Source organism: Aythya ferina, assembly GCF_964211825.1.
Source record: "Aythya ferina genome assembly, chromosome: 7".
NCBI classification, from domain to species: Eukaryota; Metazoa; Chordata; class Aves; order Anseriformes; family Anatidae; genus Aythya; species Aythya ferina.
In genome coordinates, this window is record NC_140302.1 from 33,009,353 (window position 1) to 33,034,301 (window position 24,949).

General features: G+C 46.8%; 1 protein-coding gene and 1 long non-coding RNA gene across 10 annotated transcripts in view; one reads left to right on the plus strand and one right to left on the minus strand.

The window, feature by feature from the left end:
- TACC2 (transforming acidic coiled-coil containing protein 2) overlaps positions 1-24,949 on the plus strand; it is a 124,648-nt gene that overhangs the window by 23,595 nt on the left and 76,104 nt on the right. For 8 of the 9 annotated variants that reach the window (XM_084526819.1, XM_084526827.1, XM_084526823.1 and 5 more), the window contains 2 exons: positions 2,498-2,670; positions 10,555-16,233. In XM_084526819.1, the coding sequence (XP_084382945.1) occupies positions 2,498-2,670; positions 10,555-16,233 (5,852 nt within the window). The remainder of the gene's footprint in view (positions 1-2,497; positions 2,671-10,554; positions 16,234-24,949) is intronic. The other variant, XM_084526830.1, reaches the window with a different exon arrangement.
- LOC311440223 lies at positions 7,756-10,067 on the minus strand. The gene is made up of 3 exons (XR_014695273.1): positions 9,787-10,067; positions 9,028-9,243; positions 7,756-8,943 (listed from the first exon to the last, which is right to left on the minus strand). It is a non-coding gene; the product is annotated as an uncharacterized lncRNA (long non-coding RNA).

Below are 24,949 nucleotides of genomic sequence, written 5' to 3' on the forward strand. Positions count from 1 at the left end.
CTCCTGCCTAGCGCCCAGATCAGCTGAAGAAAAACCGGGATGGTGGTGGTAGAGAGGCAGGAAAACAAATAACTTGTTCTCGCTGCTCTCGCCAGCTGCTGGAGGCGTCCGGACAAATTTGTAAATTGCTCTAATTTCTTGGGGTTCTTCGTGTGGTTCTCCCTGCCTTGCTGGGGAGGGAAACGCACTCATTTCTGTCTGCAGCTGGCCTGGGAATTATACTTCATCGTGCTGCGGTTTTGGGGCAGTCATCCATGACCACCTCCCAGGCTGTGCTGCGCTAGCACGGAGCCCTTCACTAGGAGCGTGGCCTCGAGGTTGCCTGGCATGGCCTGGGGGGATCTTACAGCCCATTTTTGTCCTAATCCCATGCTCTAAAGGCTGGCAGTGCATGGTGTTGAGCCCTGCCAGCCGAGGGAGCTCTGCTGGTAAGGCAGGAGTCTCTGCCCTCGGCTCGCTGCAGTCCCCAAAGCGATGCTAAAAAATGAGAGGGGAGGGCTGTGGGCTGTGGGGATGGTGGTGGTGGTTGGTGACTGGCCCACGGACATGCATATGGCCCCAGAAATTGCCATTTCAGTTGTTTTTATTTATTTTTTTTCTTTCTTTCTGGTAATTAATAATGCATTTTTTTCATAGTTTGGTCTCTCTGCACGCATGTACGCTTTGCTGAAGTGAACTCTCGCTGCAAACTTTCTCACGCAAACAAAAGCAAGTCTTCCTAAAACAGAGCAGCAAAAGCAAAACAAACCCCCATATGCTAACTAAGCTCTTCTATTCTTTTTTTTTTCTTTCTTTCTTTTTTTTTTTTTTTTTTTTTTTTTCTGGCTGGAAAGAAAACAATTTTTCTTGTATAAATCTTGACGCTCTAGTAGCTTTTTGCTATACGCTGTGGTTTTGGGGCCAACATCCATACACAGATAAATATTCCAAATGCCAGATGTCAGCACACGCTGGGTAAATGCTTAATAATCATGAAACCCCGAGCCCTTGGTTCTGTCCCAGCGGAAAGCGGTGTGATAAAGGAGATTTCTGCAAACAAAGCTGTAGTGAGGGGGTTCCTCCGGGGAGAGGCAAAGGATATGAGAGTTAATCAAATTTGCCTTAAGTCTAAAGGAAGTCTTTTTATATTCTCTGTGTGCCCTGACCTTTTCAATTGCTCATTACATGGGCTTTTCTCGTCCACTGGGTGTCTCTCACTCCTGGCTCTCATCAAGAGGCCTCTGGTTGTGCGAGAGCACACCAGGTGCACAAAGAGAAATGTCATTTTGCAGCCAATAACTGTCTGCAATGGGAAATCTATTGGCTCTATCTAGAACCAAATAAACCTGAAATTGAGAGTAAAATGAGAGCAACAAGAAACTAATTGGAATTGTGCGCTGTGCTTTTCATCTGTGACAGTCTTCAGAAGTAGTTCCCCTGTGGTCAGTACATGCGCTTATGGGTCTTTACCTTAGGTGTGCCTTGGGCTTCTTACAATTACAGCTCAGAATTAAACCAACTGTGATTGTACATTGAGGGTGACCTGATGAAGCAGTTTTGCTTCGCTTTCACTATTGCTCACGATGCCGGAGGGTTTCAAGTGGCAGCTTCTTCATTCAGACTTCATTTTGGCGTTCCACTTAGCTGATTTCTCCAGTTCTTTCATTAGACTCGAAGAACACACTCAGGCACTGTTCAGGGCAGCTTTTGCCATCTTCTCGTTGCTTTCTACAGACACTTCTGCCAAACAATCAAAACACCAAAAAACCAACAACCAAACAACACCAAACCATCAGAAAGGTGCTGCTACCTCTTGTAAGCAACCCCCTGGACTTTTTCTATTGCATGCCTCCATGGGTGAAGATCCCACGTACATACTTACCCTCAAAAAGCGGTGATGCAGTGTTACCAAATTTGTGTTCTAGGTTTCTGTAGCTGTTACTACTGGGACTGCAGCTTTTCCTACAGCTACTCTTACCGAAGGCAGCGTGGCAGAGGCTCCAGCTCCCCGTCTCTCTTCAGAGGCATTCTGAGCATTGTTCAGCTGGGAGGGAAATAATGTGGACTTGGATTCAAGGCTTGGGTCTTGACTGATGTTGGCTTTATCTCTAAGCTGATTACAAAGATACTGCTAATATTGAGTGTAAAAGGTTTGTTTCCATCTTTTCTCCTTTCAAACTTGATTAGCAAGTAAGCATTTGCCTGGAAAAAAGAGAAGATGATACCCTCCTTGGGTCAGGAAAGGCCCTGAGCTGCTTTAGAACAATTGTGGCATTCTTCTCTCACAGTTCTTTCCCTCATATTTATTTTTGGCTCAACCACTTCCTTCTGAATTTCTGTCATTAGAAAAAAACAAACAAAAAAAAAGGCTTGGCTTTGGGACCTGCAAATTCCATCAACGTAGTGAAGTCTACCACAGGAGCTGTTTGGCAGAACAAAACTTAACCTTACGTCTTTTCCCAAATTGCCTGTACTCTCAAGCAGCAGTAGCTATTTGAACTGTTCTTCTTCATTCTAGAGCGCTCCACAGGATTCAGAATTAGACCACCCGCCTGGTAAGGGGCACGGCATAAAAAGGAGCCCCCAGGAAAACAACGTTGGAGGATCTGGAGCTCAGGACATCTCAGAGCTTCTTCCTGCTGCTGTGCGGCTGGCCGAGAGCACATCTCCATTGATACCAGCACCTACAAGGTAAGAAATTAATTTTTTCTCATTAATATAATCAAAGCCCCGTTGCTGATGATAGCTGGGCTATGTTTGCTAATTTTCTGTTATTGTGCAGCTGATTTTCCTGAAGGATGATGGTGGTGCATTCTTCACAATAACCCAACAAAAGCAAGGCTGCTCACTATTTACCAAGCTGGCTTCCTCGCCTCACTGCATAGCTATAAACAAGGCTCTAGCTGTTGTGGTAACCCTTGACCTCAACTTCCTATGCTTTTCCACACGCTAATAAACTCTTATCTGAGACAGAGGAACGTTGAAAAGTCTCTTGCACGGTCATATTATTGTGAAGTAAGACATAATTGTAAACAATTGCAAAATGCCATGCTCTGCTCTGTGTAAAAATCCAACTAAAAGTCTCAACCCAGCTAATACTTACTAGTATCTTACTTTCTAAATGTCTTAATATTCACCTGATGAAATCAATAGATACACTTTCAGAGCTAAAGTATTTCAGTGGGATTAAGGGTGGCAGGAGGTAACATAATTTGGCTTTTATTAAATATCCTGAAAGGAAATTTTTCTCTGAAGCATTAATATTTTTTACTTGAATGCTTTGGTTTTCTTGTGCTACTAAGCTGTTCCTCTGCTACAGGGAAGAAACCATCTAATACTGGCATGATTTTAACACGGGGCTGAATGCTTTCCAGCTCATCAGTGTTACCTGGGATGGAAGGATAAATACATTTTAGAATGAGTGGCCATAATCTGCTGGTAAATGGGTAGGACTGTTTGGCTGTGGACATCTTTTAAAGTGTTTTCACAGACTGGAGAATTCACTGCAGAAAGACCAGCCACATCCTTTTCAAGTGGAGTGGGTATGCCATGGGCAGCTTTATGTTTCCACCAGCCCTGGCTACATGTTTTGATTGCCAGTGTCTTTGAAAAAAGTAAACTTAAGAAGTGAAAAGCAAGAGCAAACAACAGCTACAGTCAAGTAAAGTATTTCAAATGCTGTTCCCTGTGGTAGCATTAGCTTAAAAAGCTCTTTTCTTTTATATGAGATGATGAAGATTAAGCATACAATTATTGATGTCATGCAACGGTTTGTGATAATTTCAGTCCAAGTGCAGGTAATAACTAAGGTGATAATTGACAACTTCAGAGAAGCTTGGAGAAATGGCAGCATCTAAAAAAAATTACCTAGAGAAAGCAGCTTACAGTCCTGAAGGGTTGGTTTGGCTGTGCTATGGAGCGTCATTCACACTAGATAGAAAACAATAAATTTGGAGTAGTGATGTAGACTTGATTTTTATTTTTTTTGTCATTATTGTTAACAAACAGTACGTGTATCCTCTAGCTTCTGGTTTCTCTTGGCAGAGCTGTCCATAATCACTGTGTTATATGCATGTGTAATGATGAGTAACCACATTGAACTAGCTGAAGAAAATATTTATTTCTTGGAAGCCACTTGGTGTGATGTGTTGTGACTTGTGCCAATAAAACAGGCATTTTCTGCTGGTCTTATCAATACACAGTCATGCTAATGGAATGCAAGAGAGAGATGTGGGGGGAATGATGCCTACATGTATTAGTAACCTCTGAATTTCATCTGTAGGCCTAGAAAGCCTAATGTTCCTGCAGGTTAGGGTTGTTTGTGACACTGCCAAATGATGGGGATTAGGCTGTGTTCTCCGAACTGCAGCACCCGTCCTCTAACAGCATTTGTGCCAGCATCCACCTAACACAGTGCCTGTGCCAGCCACTGACCCGCTTCACGTCCTGCCTTCAGCCTGGGAGCAGCAGCAGAACACATCTCAGAGGGCTTCAATTACAGATTGTGCTCTTGTTTCTTGAAGAGTATCTCTGTATTTACTTTCTTGTCCACACAGTAAGGAAGATGCACACACAGCTTTCTCCAGTGGCTGCCTACAAAGACCCAGCTAACCAGCTAACAGGGAGCTGGTAGGGGGAGCACCACTGTTGAATGGTCAAAGTGGAAATCATGCTGATGCTTTGGTATCCTGCAGGACAACAGCAGTTTTTCCAAATATACATGTACATATTTTTAATCTCAAAGTAGCAAGCATCTCTCTTTTTTTTTTTTTTTTTTTTTTTTTTTTTTTCCTGTTGTAGCCATGGTAGATGTAACTGGTTAGTAGAGTCTGACTTGAAGCCAGAAGTTGCCCAACAGAGGCTGTGGGGTGGGGGCTCTTGGGTTTTGAAAGGTTGTGGCTGCAGCAAATGAACACTCTTCTTTATATAGGTGTGCATATGTATTATAATTATAAAGCACAGGTATTTCTGTACTCTTCTGCAACCAATTTGCATTTTTTTTTAAATATATTGCTCAAAGAATGGCGGAGCTGCAGTTCTTTAGGATCTCCTTTTAAATTCCAGCCCTGAGAGTACCTAGACTTGTATTGTCACTGCCTGGAACAGCTTAACACATCCCCATCCAAAATCATGACTCTTGTGAGATGAGCATTACACGAATGACTCATTTTGAAGCGATTCATAAGCCTTTTGTTTCAGGAAACATATTAGATGGGCAGGAGCTCAGGCAACTACTTTTTATTTAGCCTTACTCCTGAAACTGCTGGCACATGCCTGGTTTTGGGTGGCTTTAGACTGCCAAAATAGAAACAAAGACAATAAACGGAAAAAGCTTTGAAGTTTCAGATTCCAGGCTGCTTATTTCAACTTTCACCCCCATATGCTGCCTTGAACGCATCTTTTCCACCCTGAATTGAACTGTTCTAATCTTATGGCCTGCTGCCTTCTGATGGAGTATCTGTATGGAAAACTACTGCATGTTTTTTTCCAATCTTCTGGGTGTCTTTCTTCCGTCCTCCAGAAATTCTCAGAGACTGTTCCAGCAAGTCTTAAATTCTCATGTTTTGGGAGTCGAAATGTCTGACTCTTAACCTAAAACACTGCTTCACTCCCATTTTTTTAACATGTTGTCACTAGTAGCGTATGATAAAAAGCATCAGCAGCAGCGATTAATCTATCAACCCTCCGTGTGAAATAACTATTCCTCAGCACTTGCAGCAAGCCTGGGGCTTTGCATTGGTGTGTGAGATGTGGCCATGCCTTTCTGCTGGCACGCAGGGAGAGGAGACACCTGGAGAGCCCTCAGCCGGACAGCCCTGCCCAGGAGAGGCACTTTTCCTGCAGGACGTGGAACGAGCAGACAGAGCCATTTCAGAGGTACACGCCCAGAAGCAGTGCAGGGGAAGAGGCGCTGGATGCACTTGGCCGCCTTCCCAACTCCTCGTGCTGCGCACAGATCCTGTGGGACCCAAGGGCCACTTCAGGATGCTGAGCCCGAGCTGCCACACATCCTGTGGGACCGTGGGCGCAGCGCCACGCATCCTGCTGGCTCTCAGGATGCTCGGACAGGGACCAGGGGACAGGAGCTGAATGCCTGGCCGTGGTCGCTCACTGCAGCAGCACTGCAGTTTCCGTGGTTAATGGTAGAACATTTTCCTTTGGTCATAGTTAAAATACTGCAGGCACCGCGTTTCACTCTGCATATGGAACCGGGAGGTGAAAAGTGATTGGGGTTTCGGGCAGAAGAGGGAGATGGTTCCCAGGGGGATCATATAGATCATTTTCCTGCCTCACTTTTTCCTGAAATCTTAGCTAGCCAGGGAGGGCGGGGGAATCTGGCTGCTGTTAGCAGCCCTTTGGTGATGATGGATTTCTCATGCGTTTGTTTACACTGAGAAGTTCAAATAGCATCTTGCTTTGCCTCTAAAGCTGTGTTTTTTTATTTTTTATTTTTGAAGGGAATGTGGAAGTGATTTCTGTATTCCTAATTAATTTTCAATTGCTCTTAGGAGAGATTAAGATGCAGAATTCTGTACATCAAGTCAAAGGCCCCCAGTGCGGCGTGTCCAAATGTATGAACTCCAAACTTAAACCCTGGTCTCGTGTGTCAGGGGAAATAGAACAGAAATGGCTGAGCAGCAGCTAAGGGCTGGCTGTGCATTTGTCCCCTTCAGTGCTTTCTAAATTTGTACTCAGATTTCCGAGTGTTACACTCCTGGGAATATAACCACTCCGGCTCCGAGTTACATCAGCTGGGGACGGCAACCGTGTGTGACCGCTGGGTTTCAGAGGCTGTGGTACTTGGTGATTTTCCCTCACAAGTGGGACTGGGTTAGAAAGGCACTGCCCTTTTAACAGCTACTAAATGTTTTAGAAGGAAAGCAAGGGAATAAGGAAAGGAAAATTTGGGTTATCTGTGATTTTTCTGTTGTTAGGTCATCACTTCTGGTTGTTTATCAAGTAGGTTTAACCTCTTGGGGCGTCTCAGTTTCCCCACACACACTCAGAGCAAACACCACCCAGACGGTTTATGGCTGGCTGCTGCTCTTTTTATCTCCTGGCCCCTTGCCTTTCCTGTGGATGGCAGAGCAGGGAAATGGGCTCCGTGTTTATGGCTGGTGGATTGGGCAAGTCTCTTAATTCGGAAGTATTTATGGGAGACGCGCTGTAAGTCGTGGATTTCTTGACACCCTTTATGCCTACACACCCTAAACAAAACCCAGCCAGCGCTGTCCTAATAAACGTCTTTAGCAACCAGCAGTGCTCTTAGATTGGTCCAGGTTAACTCCAACCAACCACAAGATATCCTGGAGGTGGAAGGGGTTAGCTACGGATATTAATTGGTAAATTGAGATGTGCTCCCAAACAAGCAATTTTTCAGTAATTATTTATGTAAAACAAACACTTTAGATGTAAAAAGATTTAACTTCTTGTCGTTTGATGTCATAACTGGAAGGATAGCATTCATATGGTCAGTTCGTTAAAACCCTGAACTTGCAAATCCTTAAATGTGTGCCTTACTTCTAAGACATGGGAAAGGTTCCCTTTGATGTCTCTTGTGTGCAACGAGACACTTGGGTATTTCGAGTTAAATATGCACCTAGGTCTTTGCATGACTGCATTTTATTTTTATTTTCTTACCTATCATCAATTCCATGCAGCAATTATTCCTAGCAAAATGACTCTTTGTGCCCTGAGCCCTACCCAGATGATGAGGAACTCCAACATTCTTTCATGCTTTCTCCTTTGCATGTTTTGTTTTAAACATTACCCCACGGTATGAATTTTTCCCTTAATAATGTCAAGCCAGTTCAGATTGCCATCAAAAGAGATCAAGTAACCACAAAAGAAAACACACTTTCTTTTTTTTTTTTCCTATATATAGGAAAAAAAAGTTTATAGCCACAGCTTGATGTTGTTCATAGTGAATGGGTTGTCTGAAAATACACGCTCACTGCAGGTAATTATTGATTGTTAACGAATTTTAATGTAGATTGGGTTTTCCTAAGAGGGGAATTATCTTCAGCCTGTGGTGTCACTTCCCTGTAGTGTCATTCCCTTTAAAAAGAGTGGAAGATAATGGGGCTTTAAGAGGTCGTCTATTCCATCCTTCTGCCCTAAAGTAGGATCAACTGTGCTTAAGTCATTCCTGACAGATGTTTGTCTAACCACTAGAAGTGTCTTGCAAATAGCAAAAAATTAAAAGGAAGGTGTGGGATATGTTCCTGATATGGATTTCCATGTTACCTTTATCAAGAGGAGAAACTTAAATGGAAATATCCAAACAGGTGATTGGAAATTAAAGCCTTTCAGTTCTAGGCTGTGGTCCTGAATAAAACATGGAGACAAGCTGAAGAAGCACAGGAGATGAGTGTGCATTACTTCATTCAGAAAGTGATAGTTTAGATTGCCCTCCAAGCATGTGCCAGCACTTTCATTTTAATTCTGTTCAGCATACATTACTCACAAGGCTGTCCAGACTCCTCCTTCATCTGCTCCCAAGTAAAACAAACAGGATTTCAGCATTACCATGCACCAGAAAAAGTGTTGTAGTTGCTTTGTAATGGTGAATAGCTTACTTCATAGGATTATTTTCTTCCCTTGAATCTGCAAAGTCATAAATCTGCTGTTACGACTCTTTAGAAAGTTGCTACCAGCTCAGCAGTAGACAATTCATGGTTTTAGCAACTGTATTACAGAAAACGTAACCACGTCAGGCTTGTCTGGAAGAGTTTCGTATTTGATAGCTGCAAATATAAGTGCAATGCAACAAAGAGGCCCTGTCTGTAAAGGTCTTAGAGGAATTTCCTAGAATCATAGAACAAAATCACTCAGCCTCCTGGGGGTTAGAGGGCTTCTTCCCCCCAGCCTGAACGCCGTGTCTCTGCCGGGAGCCTGCTTCCAGGTTGAAGGATCCTGGGCACCCAGCTGCTAATGAGCAGTTCAATCAATAAGAAGATGAACCTGCAAAATGAACAAGAAGCCAGAATGGCAATTGACTCCCACTTTTTCCATCCCCTCCCCAGTTCAGCTCTGTGGTTACTGCACCGTCTCCTCTAATTAAGCTTCCCGGAGTGCCAAATCAATGCCAGGTGATAAAGACTATTCCTTCTTTAGGGAAAGCCTCCTGGCATCTCCGGGTTGTTTGTTCAGGTCCCATCATGTCCCCCGTTGGCAGCGATCCAACAGATACCAAATATTGTTTTACCACCGGTGGTGTTCCCAGTGTCAGTAAGTTTCATACGGAGCGGTGTTTTCAGCGTGCTGGGAAAAAAATAAATCCTTTTGGCAAAACAATTTCAAAGAGTTTAAATAAAATATATTGGTGCTATAAATTAAGTGTATACAGTGAGGTTAAGCGTTGCTGGAACTTCATTAAACGGGAAATTAATTGTACATTACAGATATTTTTCCTGAGCTTTGAGGTTTACCCCAACGTAGGTAAATTTGAATAGCTCTTTAAAGGCTAGCTCATTTTCCATCCCAAGGATTCTGAAGAAGGATTTTTAGGATCACATTCAATTTTACATGCAGCCCTCTCATGAAGAAGTTGCTTGTGGCATTGCCCAGCTCTCTGCATAAGGTCACTACATACCAGTGATACATACGCAGTGACCACAGCTGGAAGTGCATTTTGTGCAGCACAGCACAGCCCAAAAGCGTGGGGCATCCCATTGCTTTGGATGGGAGGAGGCGGGCAGGCATTTTGTGCCAGGTAAATGCTCAAAAACACCCCTCTTCTTCCTAGGTTCAGTGCTATGCTCAGTAGGCTCTATATTCCAGTGTCCTCTAAGGCAGTGAACATACGTCCAGGCTCTTCAAGGGAGGCGAGGGGTAAACCAAGGTTAATCGATTCCATTGCCTGCAAATCTAGTGGTGGAAACTGAGGTCCCCGTGGTGTACGTGAAACATCATTTCCTCTGCAGCTACAGCATCCACGTCATCTCTGCTTCCATTTCTTGTATCTTTAGTGGGTGGGGAGGAGATCACACGAACAAGATCTTGTATGTACTGAAACCAAACACCGCAGTGAGATGACCTCACAGGGTGTGTTCGGCAGGGTGAGACCTTTGACCAGTTGGCGAGGATCAGCTGTGCTGGCTGGCTGGAGAAAACACACGACAGATGGGCCCTTAAACCTCCGTGACTCAATAAAAGCACGGCCACGCGACAGCACTCACAGCCTTGAGCTCTGTGCAACGTGGCCTCACAGAAAGGTTTTTCCTTTCTGCTTCTTGGCAGTGCTGGTGTTTCTTCTGGTGCTTTTGTCGCTTTTTTTCCCATGTTGCTCCTCAATATGTTAAGGGCAGGGGGAATATCTAGCTAATACAGACTGAGGAAGGGTTAAAATGCATGTCATGAGCGTGGTAGCTGTTAGGCAGGACTGGGACCGAGGTCACTTACTGCTTTACCAAGCATCACTCACTGGGCCTGATGGTTTGGCTCCTGGCAGCAGGTTTTCGGCTTCTTGATGCATGTTCTGCATGGCTTCGAAACACCCATGGCATGAGTTGTTTCTATTCTTTGCTTCTTTTCCTCTGACATGAAACGAATAAACATTTCCATTGTTGGCAGCGTCAGTAATGAAGGCACCAGTAGCTCCAGCGCTGAAGATTTGCCCAATCCAGATTCAAGCGTGGTGCCTGCAGAGGTGACAGCACAGAGCGGTGCCTTGCAAGACCATGGAGGACAAGCAGGCTGTGGTGTCCTGCAGCGCGCAGCAGAAGCAAGAGAGGGAAATCTGCCTACCCCGATGCCTTTAGCAGGCTCTTCTGAAAAAGATGTCACAGCAGATCTTGCAAGCAGCAGCGACAAGTTCCCCACCTCAAGCTGCAATGAAGCTGTGCCACCACCAGGTCCAGTGAGTGACAACGAAGAGGGAATAGCCCTTGGCATATCTGAGGACACCGGCCCCGAACGTGACCCTACTGCACCTGTTTCTTTGAAAAGTAATGAGGAGGATCCCAGAAACCCAAGCCTGCAGGCCAGCCCTCCTGCAGCAATGCAAGGAGTCACAGCAATGAATTTGAGTGAGGTAGGGGCGTTGGGGCAGGGTGAGCAGCTGGGTGACGTGAGGGCACCACATGGCAGCGCGTCCCCCCAGGGCAAAGGAGCAGGGGATTATTTTACTGCTCAGGAGGCCGAGCAGGAGCTGGGAGTTTTGGAAGTAGGTCAGGCACAGGCTGTAATGCAGCAAGGTAGACAGAACACAGATGGTGGAGAGGGTCTGCTAATGAAAAAGGAAACCTTAATCCGAAATTATCCAGCAACAGGAGGCTCAGAGGGTGAAAAATTTGGAGCAATTGCAAGCGCTCAGAGTTTCGTTGTGAGGCCTGAGATCAGTGAGGTCTGCAGTACACAGAAGGGGGCTGTAAAAACTAGGAGGAAAGAGGCAAACCCAGCTCTGTCTGGGAGCCAGGGAGAGCAATCTGAAGCCTGTACTTCAGTGTCAGAGTTACCCCTTAATGCTCCAAATCTCTTCCCGGTACCAAAGCCAGAAGAACCTTTGAGGGAACATGTGCCTGGAAACGACTACCAAGATCTGATGAAAAGCGAGGCAACGAAAACAGCCTCTGAAAAAAATGAACCCGGTTTTGAAAGAGAGCTTCAAAAGGAGGATGAGCTTGTTAGTGCTGAGCACTTCAGTGTGTCTTTATCATTTAAGCAAGAGGAAGAGCAAAACTCAGCTGTCACAACTGAAAGCCAAAAAGACGAAGCCAGTAGCAATGAAATCATAAAAGCCGATGATGTGTCTAGAGAAAGCACCATGCTTTCTGAAGCAGAAACCACTATCAGTCCCACCAAGGAAATTTCCCCGGTAGATAAAAGATCATTACTGCAAGAATATGCATTAAGCACTTCTCTGAGCAGAGCCGTGGAGCTGAATCAAAAGGGAGCTGATGTGAGGGTATCGGGAGAGAAAAACAGAATGGGAGCAGAGGAGGCACACATGGCAGAAACCAGTGCATTACCTGAAGGGCCCAGTGAGGCAGAAAGGCAACTGTTGAGCTCTCTTAGTAGCCACGAGCAGGATGGGCAAGACACCCCCTTGAGCCACAATCCCGGGGAGTTCGGTCTCTGTGAAAAGACTTCAGCAGGCGGCCCAAAGGAAGAAGCCGTGGGAAAGCCCCTGCAGTCAGGCAGTGACTTGAAATCACCTGAAGACCACTCAGAGCCTCTGGGCTGTAGGCCTGAGCAAGCACTGAGCGAGGAGGAAGCAGCTGCCACAGATGACCCAGAGAACAAGGCCTCGCCGCAGCGTCCGAGGACAGGCTGCCCGCCGAGCACTGATTGCTCTCACGCTGGGACAGAAGACAAAACTTTGGGCCAGCCAGGCTCTAATGGGGCTGAAGAGGTTTGTTTAGCTGGGGCACACAGTTCACCGCTCCTCCACCCTGAGAACAATCGTGCTGTGCAGAGTAAGCAGGATGAGTCCTGGGAAGAGGCTTGTCCTAGAGGAGCCGCGTTAGAAACTGGGGACAAAACGGAGAGTCAAGGCAAGCCTGGGAGCTACGGAGAGTCAGAAGAAAGCGCAAGAACATCCAAATCAACTCTTGAACATCAGGGCTTAAATGAATTGGCAGGGCCTGTGGGCTGCATTGCTGTTCAAACTGAGGAAGACCCACAAGTTTCGGAAACCAAACAGCAGAGTGGTCACCTCAGCGACGTGCCTTGCAGCAATGCTTCGGACAGCAAAGAGCATGAGGTTACTATTCAGCAGGAGAAGCACCATGCTGAGGTGGGAAGTTTTGTGGAGGACAAGGATTCGGCACTGAAAACTGAGCACGAGTCTGATACGTTGATGCAAGCTCAGCAGGAGCAAGGGGCTGCAGAAAGTCATGGAAATGTGCAGGTGGCTTGTGCTGGAGTTGGTAGGGCAGAGCTCACCCCTCAGCCAATTCAGGAGGAAGGAGTGGGTGACAGCACCAGTGGGGACAAGCGCAGCTCTTCACTAACCCTGGAGTGCAGTGCTGGAGAACTGCAGCAAAACACAGATGCTCCAGCTGCTCTTCCCCACATGGAGCAGACGGAGAAGTCAGTGAGTGCTGGTGACAGAGACCAGGCTTCGAATGCAGGACACAAGCAGCAGACGCACCAAAGCAATCCGACAGGTGTCGCAAGAGCAGATGATCAGGAGCACACAGAAAGACCTCTAAAACCTGAGCTGGAACCAAAGCATCACAGCCACATACCAGAAATGCCTCTAAGCATTTCCGACAACCTTAATGAAGAATCTGCTGTGCCACGTCCAGCACCAGCCCAGAGTGACTCTGGCACGGCAGCAGAAGAGGATGAGGCTGGAAGTAGTGCCGGGCTGCCAGAGAACGCATGCAGCTGTGAACACCTGCCAAACATTGCTGGTGTGACCGTGCTTAATTTGCAAGATTGCAACGAGCAAAACAAAACCAATCTCGAGGCAGAAGAAAACTGCTGCAGTAAGCAAAACCCAGACAAGCTCAAGCAGGGCAGTAATTCTTTGATCTCAGCTAGTCAGCATGAAGAAGCGTGTCAGAGCGAGACGTTTGCTGAAGAATCTGACAAGAGTGAGCAGCCAGTCAGCATGTGCAGGATAAAAGACAGCGCTGGTGCAAGCCGTGCTTCTGCTGTAAACGCTCTTCCAGGGACGCAGAATTCAGCAAGTGCCACCAACACAGCCCAGACTTTGCCAAGTGCTCCTGAAATAGCACGTGCTTCTGATAATTTTGAGGAAAACGATCCTCAAATATCTAGCCCAGAAACTCAAGAGGAGCTGTTATTAGTGGCAAAAAGCTCAGGAGGGACCAAGGGTCTGGCTGCCGATGGGGGACTCGGACAGACAGATGGAAACACGCAGCTAAGTTGTGAGGACAGTGCTGCTATCCACGAAACAAGCGATGTGCAAAGCGATAAAAGTCCAGGGGCAGAAGGATGTCTCTCCCTGTTAGAGGCTCACGGGGAAGCAGTTCCCACTGATAAGCCTTATAAACCCAGCTGCATTCAACTGGCACCAGAGGAGCCTGGGTTTTGCCAAGCTGATTTTCCAGCCCCCCCTCCGCTGACCTCCGCGGTCAGTCATCCCAGCCAGCAAGCTGGAAGCAGGGCGAACAATGGCACTGGGGGGGAATTACTAAATAATGAGCTGGGAGCTGTAGCGTGCCAGAACGTCTTAGAAAGCAACTCCAGCTCGCAGATGGCTGCAGGTTCTCAGGTGTCCGTGCATTCAGGTCCTTCACCTGGGGTAAGCACAGGTAAAAGAGCCGACTCAGAGCCCAGCTCTGCAGGGGGCAGGCACGACAGCGACAAAGATGTTCCAAACCCAAGTTTTCAGGGAGAAGGAGAGAGGAGTTTAACCCTGCCGGAGGCTTTAAGCGTGGGGCAGAGTTCCAGAAACTTATCCCAGTTTAATTCGGAGAAGCTGAAGAAAGAGCTATCGGCAATTAAATCCAAAGAAACAAAAGGTGATGTAAACTTCAAAGCGCAGCAGAGTGACAGTTCAGCAGAGGCTCTGTTAGCTCTCCCTGCTGCAGAAGGGAAGCTGCTGAGCCTTTCATCTGTTGGTAAACAAGGCGGCTGTAATGAGCAAATCGCACCCGGCATCTGCGTAGATGACAAGTGCAGTGTGATCTTAGAGAAGCCTGGGAATTTAGGAAAAATGGAAGAGGTATTAAAAGAGAATTGCAGCACAACCAGGGCAGAGATCAGTACTTCCAGGCAGTCTGCGGAGAAGGAGCATGAGCTTCTGACTCCCAGCTCTCTGGGCATCGGCTCCAGCCTCCCGGCCTTCAGGGAGCACATCAGCCAGATATTTAAGAAAACAGTCCACAGCACGCTGAGCGCTGAATTACCCCAGCTTGCGCCTGAAAACCATGCGGGCTTCAAGCAGAGCACAGTGGCTGAGGGTCCGGCGCAGCCGAGCAGCGCTGAGAACTTTTCTGCATCGGTCGAGGGGGGCAAAGCAGCTCCTGAGGGCACCTCGGGAGCAGAGGGGCCAGAGCTGCCTTTAGCTGCTGAGCCTTCCTGTGCTGCTCCTGCACCTCTGCTACCAGAAAATGCAGTGCCACCAGCCAGTCTCCGGGACGCTGAGGAAAGCAGGCAGCCTGCTGGTTGCTTAGAAATGCTCCCGGGGTTGGAGGGCTCTGCAGCTGCTGAACGCTGTCTGGAAAACCTGCAGAAGGCAAACGGAAACGCTGAGCACCCCGAGAGCAGTGAGATGGAAAGGAAGGCAGGTGTGTGTGCTAGGGGTGTTGATCCTGAATCGCTAATGAGCTTGGAGAGAAAGAAGAAAGGCCCAGCTTCATCTGACGGGGCAGCAGCTGAGAACTTCCCTGCGTGTTCTGACAGGGAGCCACAACCCAGCGGAGCTGGGATCTCTGCAGGCAGCACGCAGGAGGGTGACTTCGGCGATGCTGCTACCGCAGAGGAAAATAACTTAATTACAGAGGGTACTTCACAGCCGGTTTCATCTGAAGAGGATGTAAGTTGTCAGCCCGAACACTGCCAGGACCCTGAGCCAAATGAAGAGGGGAAAAATGAGTACAGTGGTCCAGACACTGCCAAGAGCATCTCTGATGTGGCAGCTTCAGCGCTTGTTCTGGGAGGATCTTACAGTTGTGAAAAACTGCCAGACAACTTTAACGTGTTACCTGGGGAAAATCAGGAGACACGCGCTCATGGCAATCTTGTGCATGACATTAGGTCTCAGAGTGACACGGAGATGATACAGGATGAGCCAGGGAATGGGAAATGCCTGGAAACATCAGCAAGTACGCAAGATCCACAGCAGGAAAAGAAAAGGGTCACGCATGGGTTAATGGATTACTTAAAAAATGAAGCCAGCCAGAATGGTTGCTTGCAAAGTGACTCTCAGCTAGAATCTGGCACTATGACTGAGGGCGATGTACAAGAAAGCAGTGGCTCAGTGCTAAGCACGGCAAAGACAGGTAACGAAAAAGCTGGAGACATCCCTGAAACAGGTACTGCGAGGATGTTAGTCACCGGCGAGGGTGGCTTAGCTTTAAACTCAAGGACTGGAGAGCTGCAGACAGAGCTGTGCAAAAATCCCTCTGCACCTATCGCTGGGATGGAGCAGGGCGAGTGCTCTGAGCGTGCAGACCCCTCCGGTGCTGCAAATCAGCCGGGCAGGATGAATTCAGAGCATGAAGGCTCGCCTCAGGATGCCACAAGAAAGCTATCCCCGCTTGCATTTATGGAGCCTACGACACTTGACCTCAGCAAACTTCCAGACGTGGCTGTGGCAGGACTGCCTACTGAAAGGTATTTACTCTAAATTGCTATGTGGAACGGTTGTCAGGACCCTGGGGCTCAACGGGGATACAATTTTCGAGGCGGCTGCGCATTGTCTGGGAGGGCAGGGCAGTTACTATGCTCTCGAATTTCTTTTTAATTCCTCTTGTGTTTAAATGGGGACTAAGTGGGAGAAATTTGAAGTAACGTCTAGGGTCTGGGTGTCCTAAAACCTGAGGAGTGTAATCCTTAACTGTCCCACTTGCTGTTCCAGTTTCCTACACTTGTCCGTGCGGATTTGTTTGTGCTTCCCAGCATTCACATCTCGTAGCCTAAAGTTAGGCAACCAAACAGCACTTCCTAGCCTGAAGTTAGTAGGCTTCTGCCTAAGCGTTGGTGACCCAGTTCCATCAGACCTGCAGCCTTCACAAGGCGGGCTGCAGCACTTAAAAACAAGCCTCCAGCATAACCCAATTACTCACAGTTAGTTGTCTGGGCCTCCCTCTTATCCTCCCGCATGTTATAATGGCACTGACAGCGCCTTTGATCACTGTATTATTCAGTGTTTCTAATGACATGATGTTGTTTCAGATGTGAATTTGTAGCTGGGACTCACGGAGTCTAGGAATTGTTGCTTTTTTTATTATTATTTTTCAAAATCTAGCAGAAACGAGAAAGGCCTTTTCTGTGGGAGCTTTTACTTTGCTGCCTGGGTTCCCAGCTCGATGTGCAGTTAATTCAAAAGAATTATGAGTTAGGATCAGTGCTTTGCTGCTATCTGCTTTCTTTGTAACCCCAGAAAGTTTCCTGGATGCTGTCCCCCTCACCTTCATCAGCTCGTCTTACCAACAAAACGTAGGGCTACAAGTGCTGGAGTCTGGCCTGTACGACTTTCTCTTTAAGGCTCTGCCGGTGAAGTGACAATGAAATTAGAGCCTGGTGTTCGTCTCCAGTTCCCTTTTTCTCTTTGTGTTTCCCTTTACGGGCATCTTCGTGGTCCCACAGCCTTGCCATGACCACGGTGGTGGTGGTGGTGGTGGCCTGGTTCAGAGGCCTCCAAGGCTCCAGGCTCTGCGCATGTGTGTGCAGCAGGGCGGGTGTCACACTTTAAATAAATACCTGTGGCGAGCAGGGCAGGGCTCTCGGAACAGCTGCTGGCAATTTGTGGAGTGGTTGCTTCATACTTGCATATGTGTCAGGAATTCACGCTCACCTGCTTCGGCAGCGGGCGGGTTTGTGCCGACAGGCGGCTGCGACGGCGGGGCCGCGCTCGCACCGAGCAGGCAGGCACGGGCAGGAGGTAGGGAGGGGGCTCTGCTTTCGGCCAGGCTTGTTTCTGAGAGGGACCTGAGTTTGTTGTGTGGGTGAGAAGCAGAAGAGATGAGCTGGGCTGGCTGGTCGCTCTTCAGAGGGTTGGACATGCTGGCCGGTCGGCTTTTCCTCAGAGCTCAAAGCTGGGTTTGTGTAGTTGAGCTTCAGGCTGTGCTGGGCGTTGCGTGTGCTCTGGTCACAGCCGTCTGTTTGTCCCAGAGTGGCCTCCAGGTGCTGATTGCCCTCTGGTTGCTCTGGTTGTGTGAACTATGGTGGCTGTGCATAAAGCTGCGTGCTTTGCGAGGAGCTTGGTGTGGGAATTTGGGCCTGCTGGTTGAAGTCTGGAGATAAAGACTCCTTACACCCCCCTCAAAAATCACCGCAAAACAGAAGTATGTTGTACTTAGGAGAAATAAGTGCTATGCTCTGAATTACTTCAGCACCAGCTTTTCCCCACCTCTTCTGCCCCTGTGTAGCTCCACCTCTTACGAGATCCCATCCGTCGAAACCACCCTGAATGGCTGAAGGGGCAAAGTTGTGGTCGGGACATCCAGTCCTTGCTAGGATTTCTTTCTGTGGAGGAATTACTTCTCCTCCAGCTGTGGCACGGGGCAGGAGGGTGCCCTTGTGATGAGCAGGACATCCAGGAGCAGCGGGATCCAACGTGATCCCTGCCCCACTGCCTGAAGGAGTGGGACAGTGGTCAACAAAAAAAAACTTTTGTGTTCTGAGGCAATAGCATGGCACCAGTAACTTCCCTGCAAATCTTCAGTGGAAAAGGAAAGTTATTTTTGGAAAGGAGGCTGTGGCTGAAGCAGCAGCCCCACTTTCCTCTGGAAGTATGCTTACTGTTGGGCGTCTGGCTGCTTCATTTCTTTGTCCGAGTTTTACTCAGAAAAGAAGAGAACTTTAGGGTTTTTTACTCCATACTTCTTCATTTCTTTATAAGGAGGAAAAGGAGACTTGTGTATGTCCATTTTGTGTGTGTCCAGGGAGTCCTTCTACCTTACGCCACCAAAATGCTTCAGTTTGCCTCATGGGGCACGGGAGATGTTGAGCAGAGCACAGATCAAAATAGCAAATGATATCAAAATTTTGAGGTGTTTAGAGATGGTGTGGAGTTTCCTGATAACTTTCTGTAATTCTACTGGCTGGTACACGCCAAGTGCGATCGTCTCTTGGAAAAGGTGCCAAGGGAGCTTTTTGAGGCAGAGATTTTGTCATTCCTGGCATGCGTTTGTGAGGCGTGGAAAACAGAGGGCGTCAGTGGCTGACCCGGTGGTGTGGCAAAGCTCGGCTCCTTTACAGCCGCTGGGTGCTCTGGGGCTGTGGAGATGCTTGTGGACCTGGCTTGGGGCTGGGAGTTCAGCCTCAGCCATAAAACACCCACCTTAAAGGGTGAGGGGACTGAGGCAGCACAGCACATCAGGGCCTTCCCCAGCTGTAGCACTGTACCATGGGCCCTGTCCTACCACTGCCGATGGTTTTTGGAAAATCGAGAGTTGTGCTGCACTGACTGACATCACCAATGGATATAAACAGTGCTCTCATATGGAAAGTGCATTGCAGCAATTGGCATCCGCAAAGCTACTGGAAAAACGCCGTGTCCTACGCGGAGGTCAGGCACGATCGCTAAAGTTGGTCCAGACATACTTTGGGATCGTCTTTGTGCTTTCTTCTTGCCATCAAAAATTGGCAAGTTCGATTGTACAAAAGGAACGTTCACTCCTTCCTAAATACTGACTTGGTCTTTTTTGTCTGCATAACAAATACAGTGCTAAATATTTTAGCAGTCCTGCTGGATGAGGTACCAGGAATGTAGAGCTGCTTTTCAGATCAGTCAAGTGGGTTTTGAGCGCTAACACTTCGGGCCATTAGCAGCCAAAAACAGGATTTGGGGATTTAAAAGGAAACTTATCAAAACAGTGGTTATATGCATCTTTTTTTTTTTTTTTTTTTTTTAATTCAAAATTAGCTTACCTGTGCAGCCTGTCAGGATCAGAAAAGAAAGGTGAAAAATAGCTGCAGGTGATTTACACCTGAATGACATGCAAAAAGTTAAACAGTCTGTCTCTCTCTCCTCACCTTCTTCATGACATCTTTGCATCTGAATTCTCTCTCGGTGTTTTTCCCATCTCACTGTCCCTGTTATCCCCGGAAGGGGTAACTGGTAGCACCATTATGCTTTTTGAGATGGAAGGAGCTCAGCCTGCAGTCCCTGGCTGGCTGGTGAGCTCTGTGGGAATTCTGTCTGTGTAAAGACTGCAGGGTCGAGCCTGCGATACGTAATTTTGGGACTTTTCTATTAGTGGAAGAATAAAATTAAGATGATTTTGCTTTTACCCAACTGACATCCCATATTTCTTTCTAAGAAATCAAAGGGAGTTCTGCCAGATGCCATTTAGCAGATGCCATTGACCTAATTGAGTGGTGCTTTAGGCAGTGGCTAAATCAGTGTAAAGTATTTATAAAATGCTGGTCTGACAGAATGCCCTGTTGTACTGAAAGCACATGCCAGTGGAAAACAAGGTATGAGACACATTGCTGTGTTGCTTTTACTATTATTTTTTTATTATTATTTATGTCTTCCTCTGCTGAAGTACAGAAGTAAATCATCCCTGGTCTTGCTGAATTGCAGATACATCTTTACACAGAAAACATTGTTAAACACTCGAGAACCTTGGTCACACGTTTATTAGGTATGTATTGACACGGCTGATAGAGGAGCTGCTGTTTTTCCAACATCCTTCAGTGCTTCTCAAAAAATTACATTTAGTCAGTCAAATACAGGGATTTGCTAAAGAAGTCTGGCAAGGATACTGTGAGATTTTGTCCAGTGTCTGGCCAGGCAGTTTAGTATCATTCTTTTCTCATTAAGTTAAAAATTACTTTCTGATTATTATTTTTTTTATTTTGACTGGCTTTCAACTTTGCTTCTTCCAAGTAAGCCACCTATTTTCCCCAAATTGTTTTTGAGTCCCCTACATACATGTATTCCTGTATTTTCTGTATTCCAACTCTTATCTTCTGGCTTCCCGCAGAGCTGGATGCCATGCAGCAAGCCCCACTGTCCCTGTTTCTAATAGAATATGCAAAGTAGGATTAGTCCCAGCTTTGAACCCTGCGGAGGGCAGCTCTGAGAATAGCAATTACAGACACAGGCATATTCTCCATGACTTGGATGTGGCTTCCTTCCAGTTTTTCTGCATCTTGGCATGCTTGCATTGCACTAGTGCTTCCTAACAGACTTCTCTGGAGCCTTGTCTGAAGAGCCAGAGCTCCTAGTACTTCTCTTATCCTTTGCTTTCTGTTTTTCCTTCTATCTTTTTTCCCCCCAACTTGAGCAAAGGCCACATTCTCTGCCCTTTTTTGAGAGCTCCTGTAGGTAAAATGCTTTTTGAACAAGAAAAGGTCAAGTGTGCAAAGTGCTGAGAGTTAGATTCTCAAAATGAACGAGGCGAGCAGCCTTCTGCAGTCTTTGTTCCCAAATCTAAATGGCCACAGGTAGCAGTTGTCTGTTGCTGTCATGATCTAGCAAAGACATTAGAGTTGGCTTTAGGCGATGTGTGCTTTAGGGGCTAATGCTCAACATGCCTGTAGATAGGCTCAGTAAGTAACACGAGAGTTTAAAATGCAAGTGTTGGTGTCTTAGCAGTATGTGTCTGAGTATGTGGGAGCTCACCTGTATCACTAATAGCAGGAGGGACTTACCTAGGTTTTGTTATGCCTTAGCATTTCACAGAACCATCTAGGTTGGAAGAGACCTCCGAGATCACCCAGTCCAACCTCTGACCTAACACTAACCAGTCCTCCACTAAACCATATCACTGAGCTCTAAATCTAAACATCTTTTAAAGACCTCCAGGGATGGTGACTCAACCACTTCCCTGGACAGCCCGTTCCAATGCCTAATTTGGGTACTCTGTAAGAAAATCCCATGCTTTCTGGATCTGTTTGCACTCTGTTCATCTACATGGACCTTAACCAGTATCTTGCAGGTTAATTCTTGTAGTGGAGTCCCCTTAGCCTTGAAGAGCCTCTTTTTCTCAAATCGTAGTAAGTGGAGAGATTTTAATTGCTCCAATCAAAGGCTTAATTGTTCCAGGCTCTCAGGTCCACCTGAAACACTGAGTGGCATCATCTGGTGCTGTTGTCATGGTCTGGCCCCATTCCCTTGTGTGAATCTTGCTCTTGCTGCTGAAAGGTGCCTGGTAAGAGTTTTCTGGGGAGCTCTTCTGGCTTTGCCCAGGCCAAACCCATCCCCTTCCCTGGTCATAGAGGGGTATCAGTAGGGTTTGGCTCCAACACATCGGGCAAGGGAGAAAGCTGCCGTGTGGTCCTGTGATCCTTTGTCACCCAGACCCTCCCACACGCGCTGTACTGCCATCAGTCACTTAAACAAGGGGGATATCTGGTTGTTTCAGCTTATAAAAACCAAATTAGGAGAATAGGCTGCATGTAGACAATCAGGATTTAAGCGATCTGCTGGCCTCAACCAGCTGGTGTTCTCCAGCCTCAAACCTGGCCTCTTGGCCTCTCCGTGTAAACGATGCCCTGAAAAACTCCGAGCACTTGCTTCATGAGACCGAGACTCATCAAACTTCTATTTTATTCCTTCAGCCCGTTGTTTTTTCATAGCTCCTTTGGCTAATGAAACACGAGCAGTGTAATCAATGCCACTTTTTTTTTTTTTTTTTTTTAAAAGGCACTCAAGAGCTTATGTAAAATCTTTGGAATTTGTTAGCATGATAACATTGTTATGCTCTCCTGGCTGATAGAAATATCAAAGCCAGCTAAGAATAGCTGCAGCAGGCAGAGAAGAATGGATTTGCTTGCTGGAATGCAAGCAAAAACTATGCATGCATTGCTCGGTTTCTAACAACTAAGGGAAAAAATTTAGCTGTCATGAAAATAAGTGGAGACTAAAAGCTCTAAAAGCTCCCTCCTCCCTTTCTTAACAGTGTCATTAAATGAGTCAAAATAGAGTTGGTTTGTGCTGAATATTTGAAAGTCTCCAGGATTTTCCACATCCACTTTTTTTCTTTTTTTGGACACAAAGCTCCTGTTGCAATCAGCATTTTCCAAATCTTGTTTTTCTGATAGAAACTCCAAATAAACCTGGTTTGCTAGAAAAGCTATCGTTGGAATTTCTGAGGCTCTAAGGTTAGCCTAGGAGTTAATATTTTTTTAAATCACTTGTTTATTTGGAAATTACCAAAAAGCCAGTTTCCTATCACTTTGATCCTCCAGAATGTAATGATTTAAGGCTTAACTTTTTTTTATTTTTTCAAGGCAGAAGCTGAAGGTGAAGGGCTGGGAGACAGCCATCTCGAAGCCTTGCCAATAAAAACTGCTGGGAATTGCACAGCCTCATTTCCAACCGCCACAAATGATGTTGTGGGCAATTTGTATGCGAACAGCAGTGGAAAGAAAAATTTCAGGTGTTTGGTACAGAAGTGGCTTGGGTCTCTAAGCCAAGCTGCTCTGCAACTAATTGATTCTGTGGTTTTGCAGAGGGTACGACTCTGAACCCCTGGCTAGGAAATGGAGAAGAGAAATTCCTCTTTAATTTTAAACAAATTTAAGTGCATTTATATGGTTTTCCTTCTTGGAAATGGCCTTGAAAACAGGCACTAAGTTTTCACCAAGAAAAATTTAAAATTCCCCTCCACTTTCCTAATGATCAGTCACACATGACAGCCTCATTACTCAGGACAAACACACATGGTGCTGTTTTGCAAGTTTATCACCAATATCATAGTATTTGGCTTTGCTTGTAGATTGGTGACAGTCTTAATCCCAACTTTAAGGGATGGAGGCTGGAGAAGAAAGCATCTTGCTCTCGTGCCTACTGGGAGAAGCTTGTCAGTCTGATGTGAGTCCATCCTGTACTCCCAGAACCAGAAGGCAAATTTAAAAGAAAAACTGCATTTTAAAGATTTATTTAACGTAACATTCTTCTCAAACCAGTTTCATGTCCTTTCATGGTGTTTTGTTGGTTTGTTTTGTTTTTCTTTTTTTTTTCCTTGAGGGCTGACTCATTTCCCACCCCCCGCTTTGAGTGCTTTGGTTTGGCAGAAGGGAAGTGGTTCGGGGAAAATCTCTCTGACTGAATCCTCAGAGGGGAGGCACCATGGGTCACCGCTCCCACTCATGTCCATCGTGGGTTCCCACCAGGTGTCTACCTGCAGCCTTGCAGCACATTGACCACTTGGCAGGCCTCCTGGTGATGACAGCTTTACCTTTATGACACTCCTCGAGCTGAAGTCCAGATTTCTGAAAATGCAACCTAAAATGGTGTTCTGACATCCAGTGCTTCTGGAAGTGCCAGACTTGAGTCTGATTTGGAGCAGCGAGGAACGAGGGAAGCATGGATGAAGGACAGACATGCCTGTTGTGCTCATTGCATTTTTGAAGAGCTCACCTCAACAGCATGTTCATCTTCTCCTCTTACCTGTGAGATCTTCTCCAGCTCAGTCTCCCTCTCTCCTTGATCTCAGGGCTCTCCCAGCCAGCCCCAGCCTGTAATCGCCTCCCACCAGCTGGGAGGTTGCTCCCCAGCTTGCTTCCTCTCCCCTCCCCTAAGCCCCCTATTAAGGCAGATCAATTAATTCTCACAGGAGAAGCAGGTAATTGAGCACAACTTGGCTCCCTGCTCCTGCAGGTGCTGCCTATCAGTTTGTCTGCATTTCAGTGGTGTGGATGTGCCCACACAGGAGGCACCAGCAGGAAAATTGGAAAGATTTTGTGGCTGAGGTAGGATGAGAGGGGAAGGGCTCCTGGTGCGCCCAGAGACTGATGAATGCACAGGGAGGGCATGTTATTTGAGCAAAGTGACCATTTAATTCCAAAATTGCTAAATTTGGTTTTGTTAGCAGGAACTTAGCTGCTCTGTGTCCGCAGTCTGTGCCAGACTATGAAGCAAATCAGTGTTTATTTTAATGAACCTCATTCTCTCCGGAGTCTCCCTCCCCCTCAGGGCTGCTATACCTGCAGAAGCCATTTGTGAAATGGTTTCCAGATGACAAAAGGGCTTAGTTCCCCCTCAAACGAGAGAGGGTGGCCGAGTGCCTGTACCTGTATCAGAAATCCCAGTCACTTTTTCCATCCCTGGTTTCCTGCTGCTTGGGAGGCAGAGAGCTGCTCTCCCCAAACCCAGCCCGTGCTTGGCCCTCCTCCTCGCTGTCCTGGCTCCTGGTGGCAGCAGCCGGCCCCTGTGTGCTCACAGCCCAGGCGATGTGGGATATTTTGTGGGATTTTCAGCTTTTTGTGCCCATTGAGGTGTCTGTTCTGCTCTCTGGGGGTCACTCGGTGTGTCGCTCCGTTTCCCATACAGGTGTGTGAGTGGTGTGATGGGGCAGCGAGCTCACCTAGGGACAGTCCTTATCGGTTTGGGGGCATTAAGTGGAAGGAATGTGAACATACTCCTGTGATA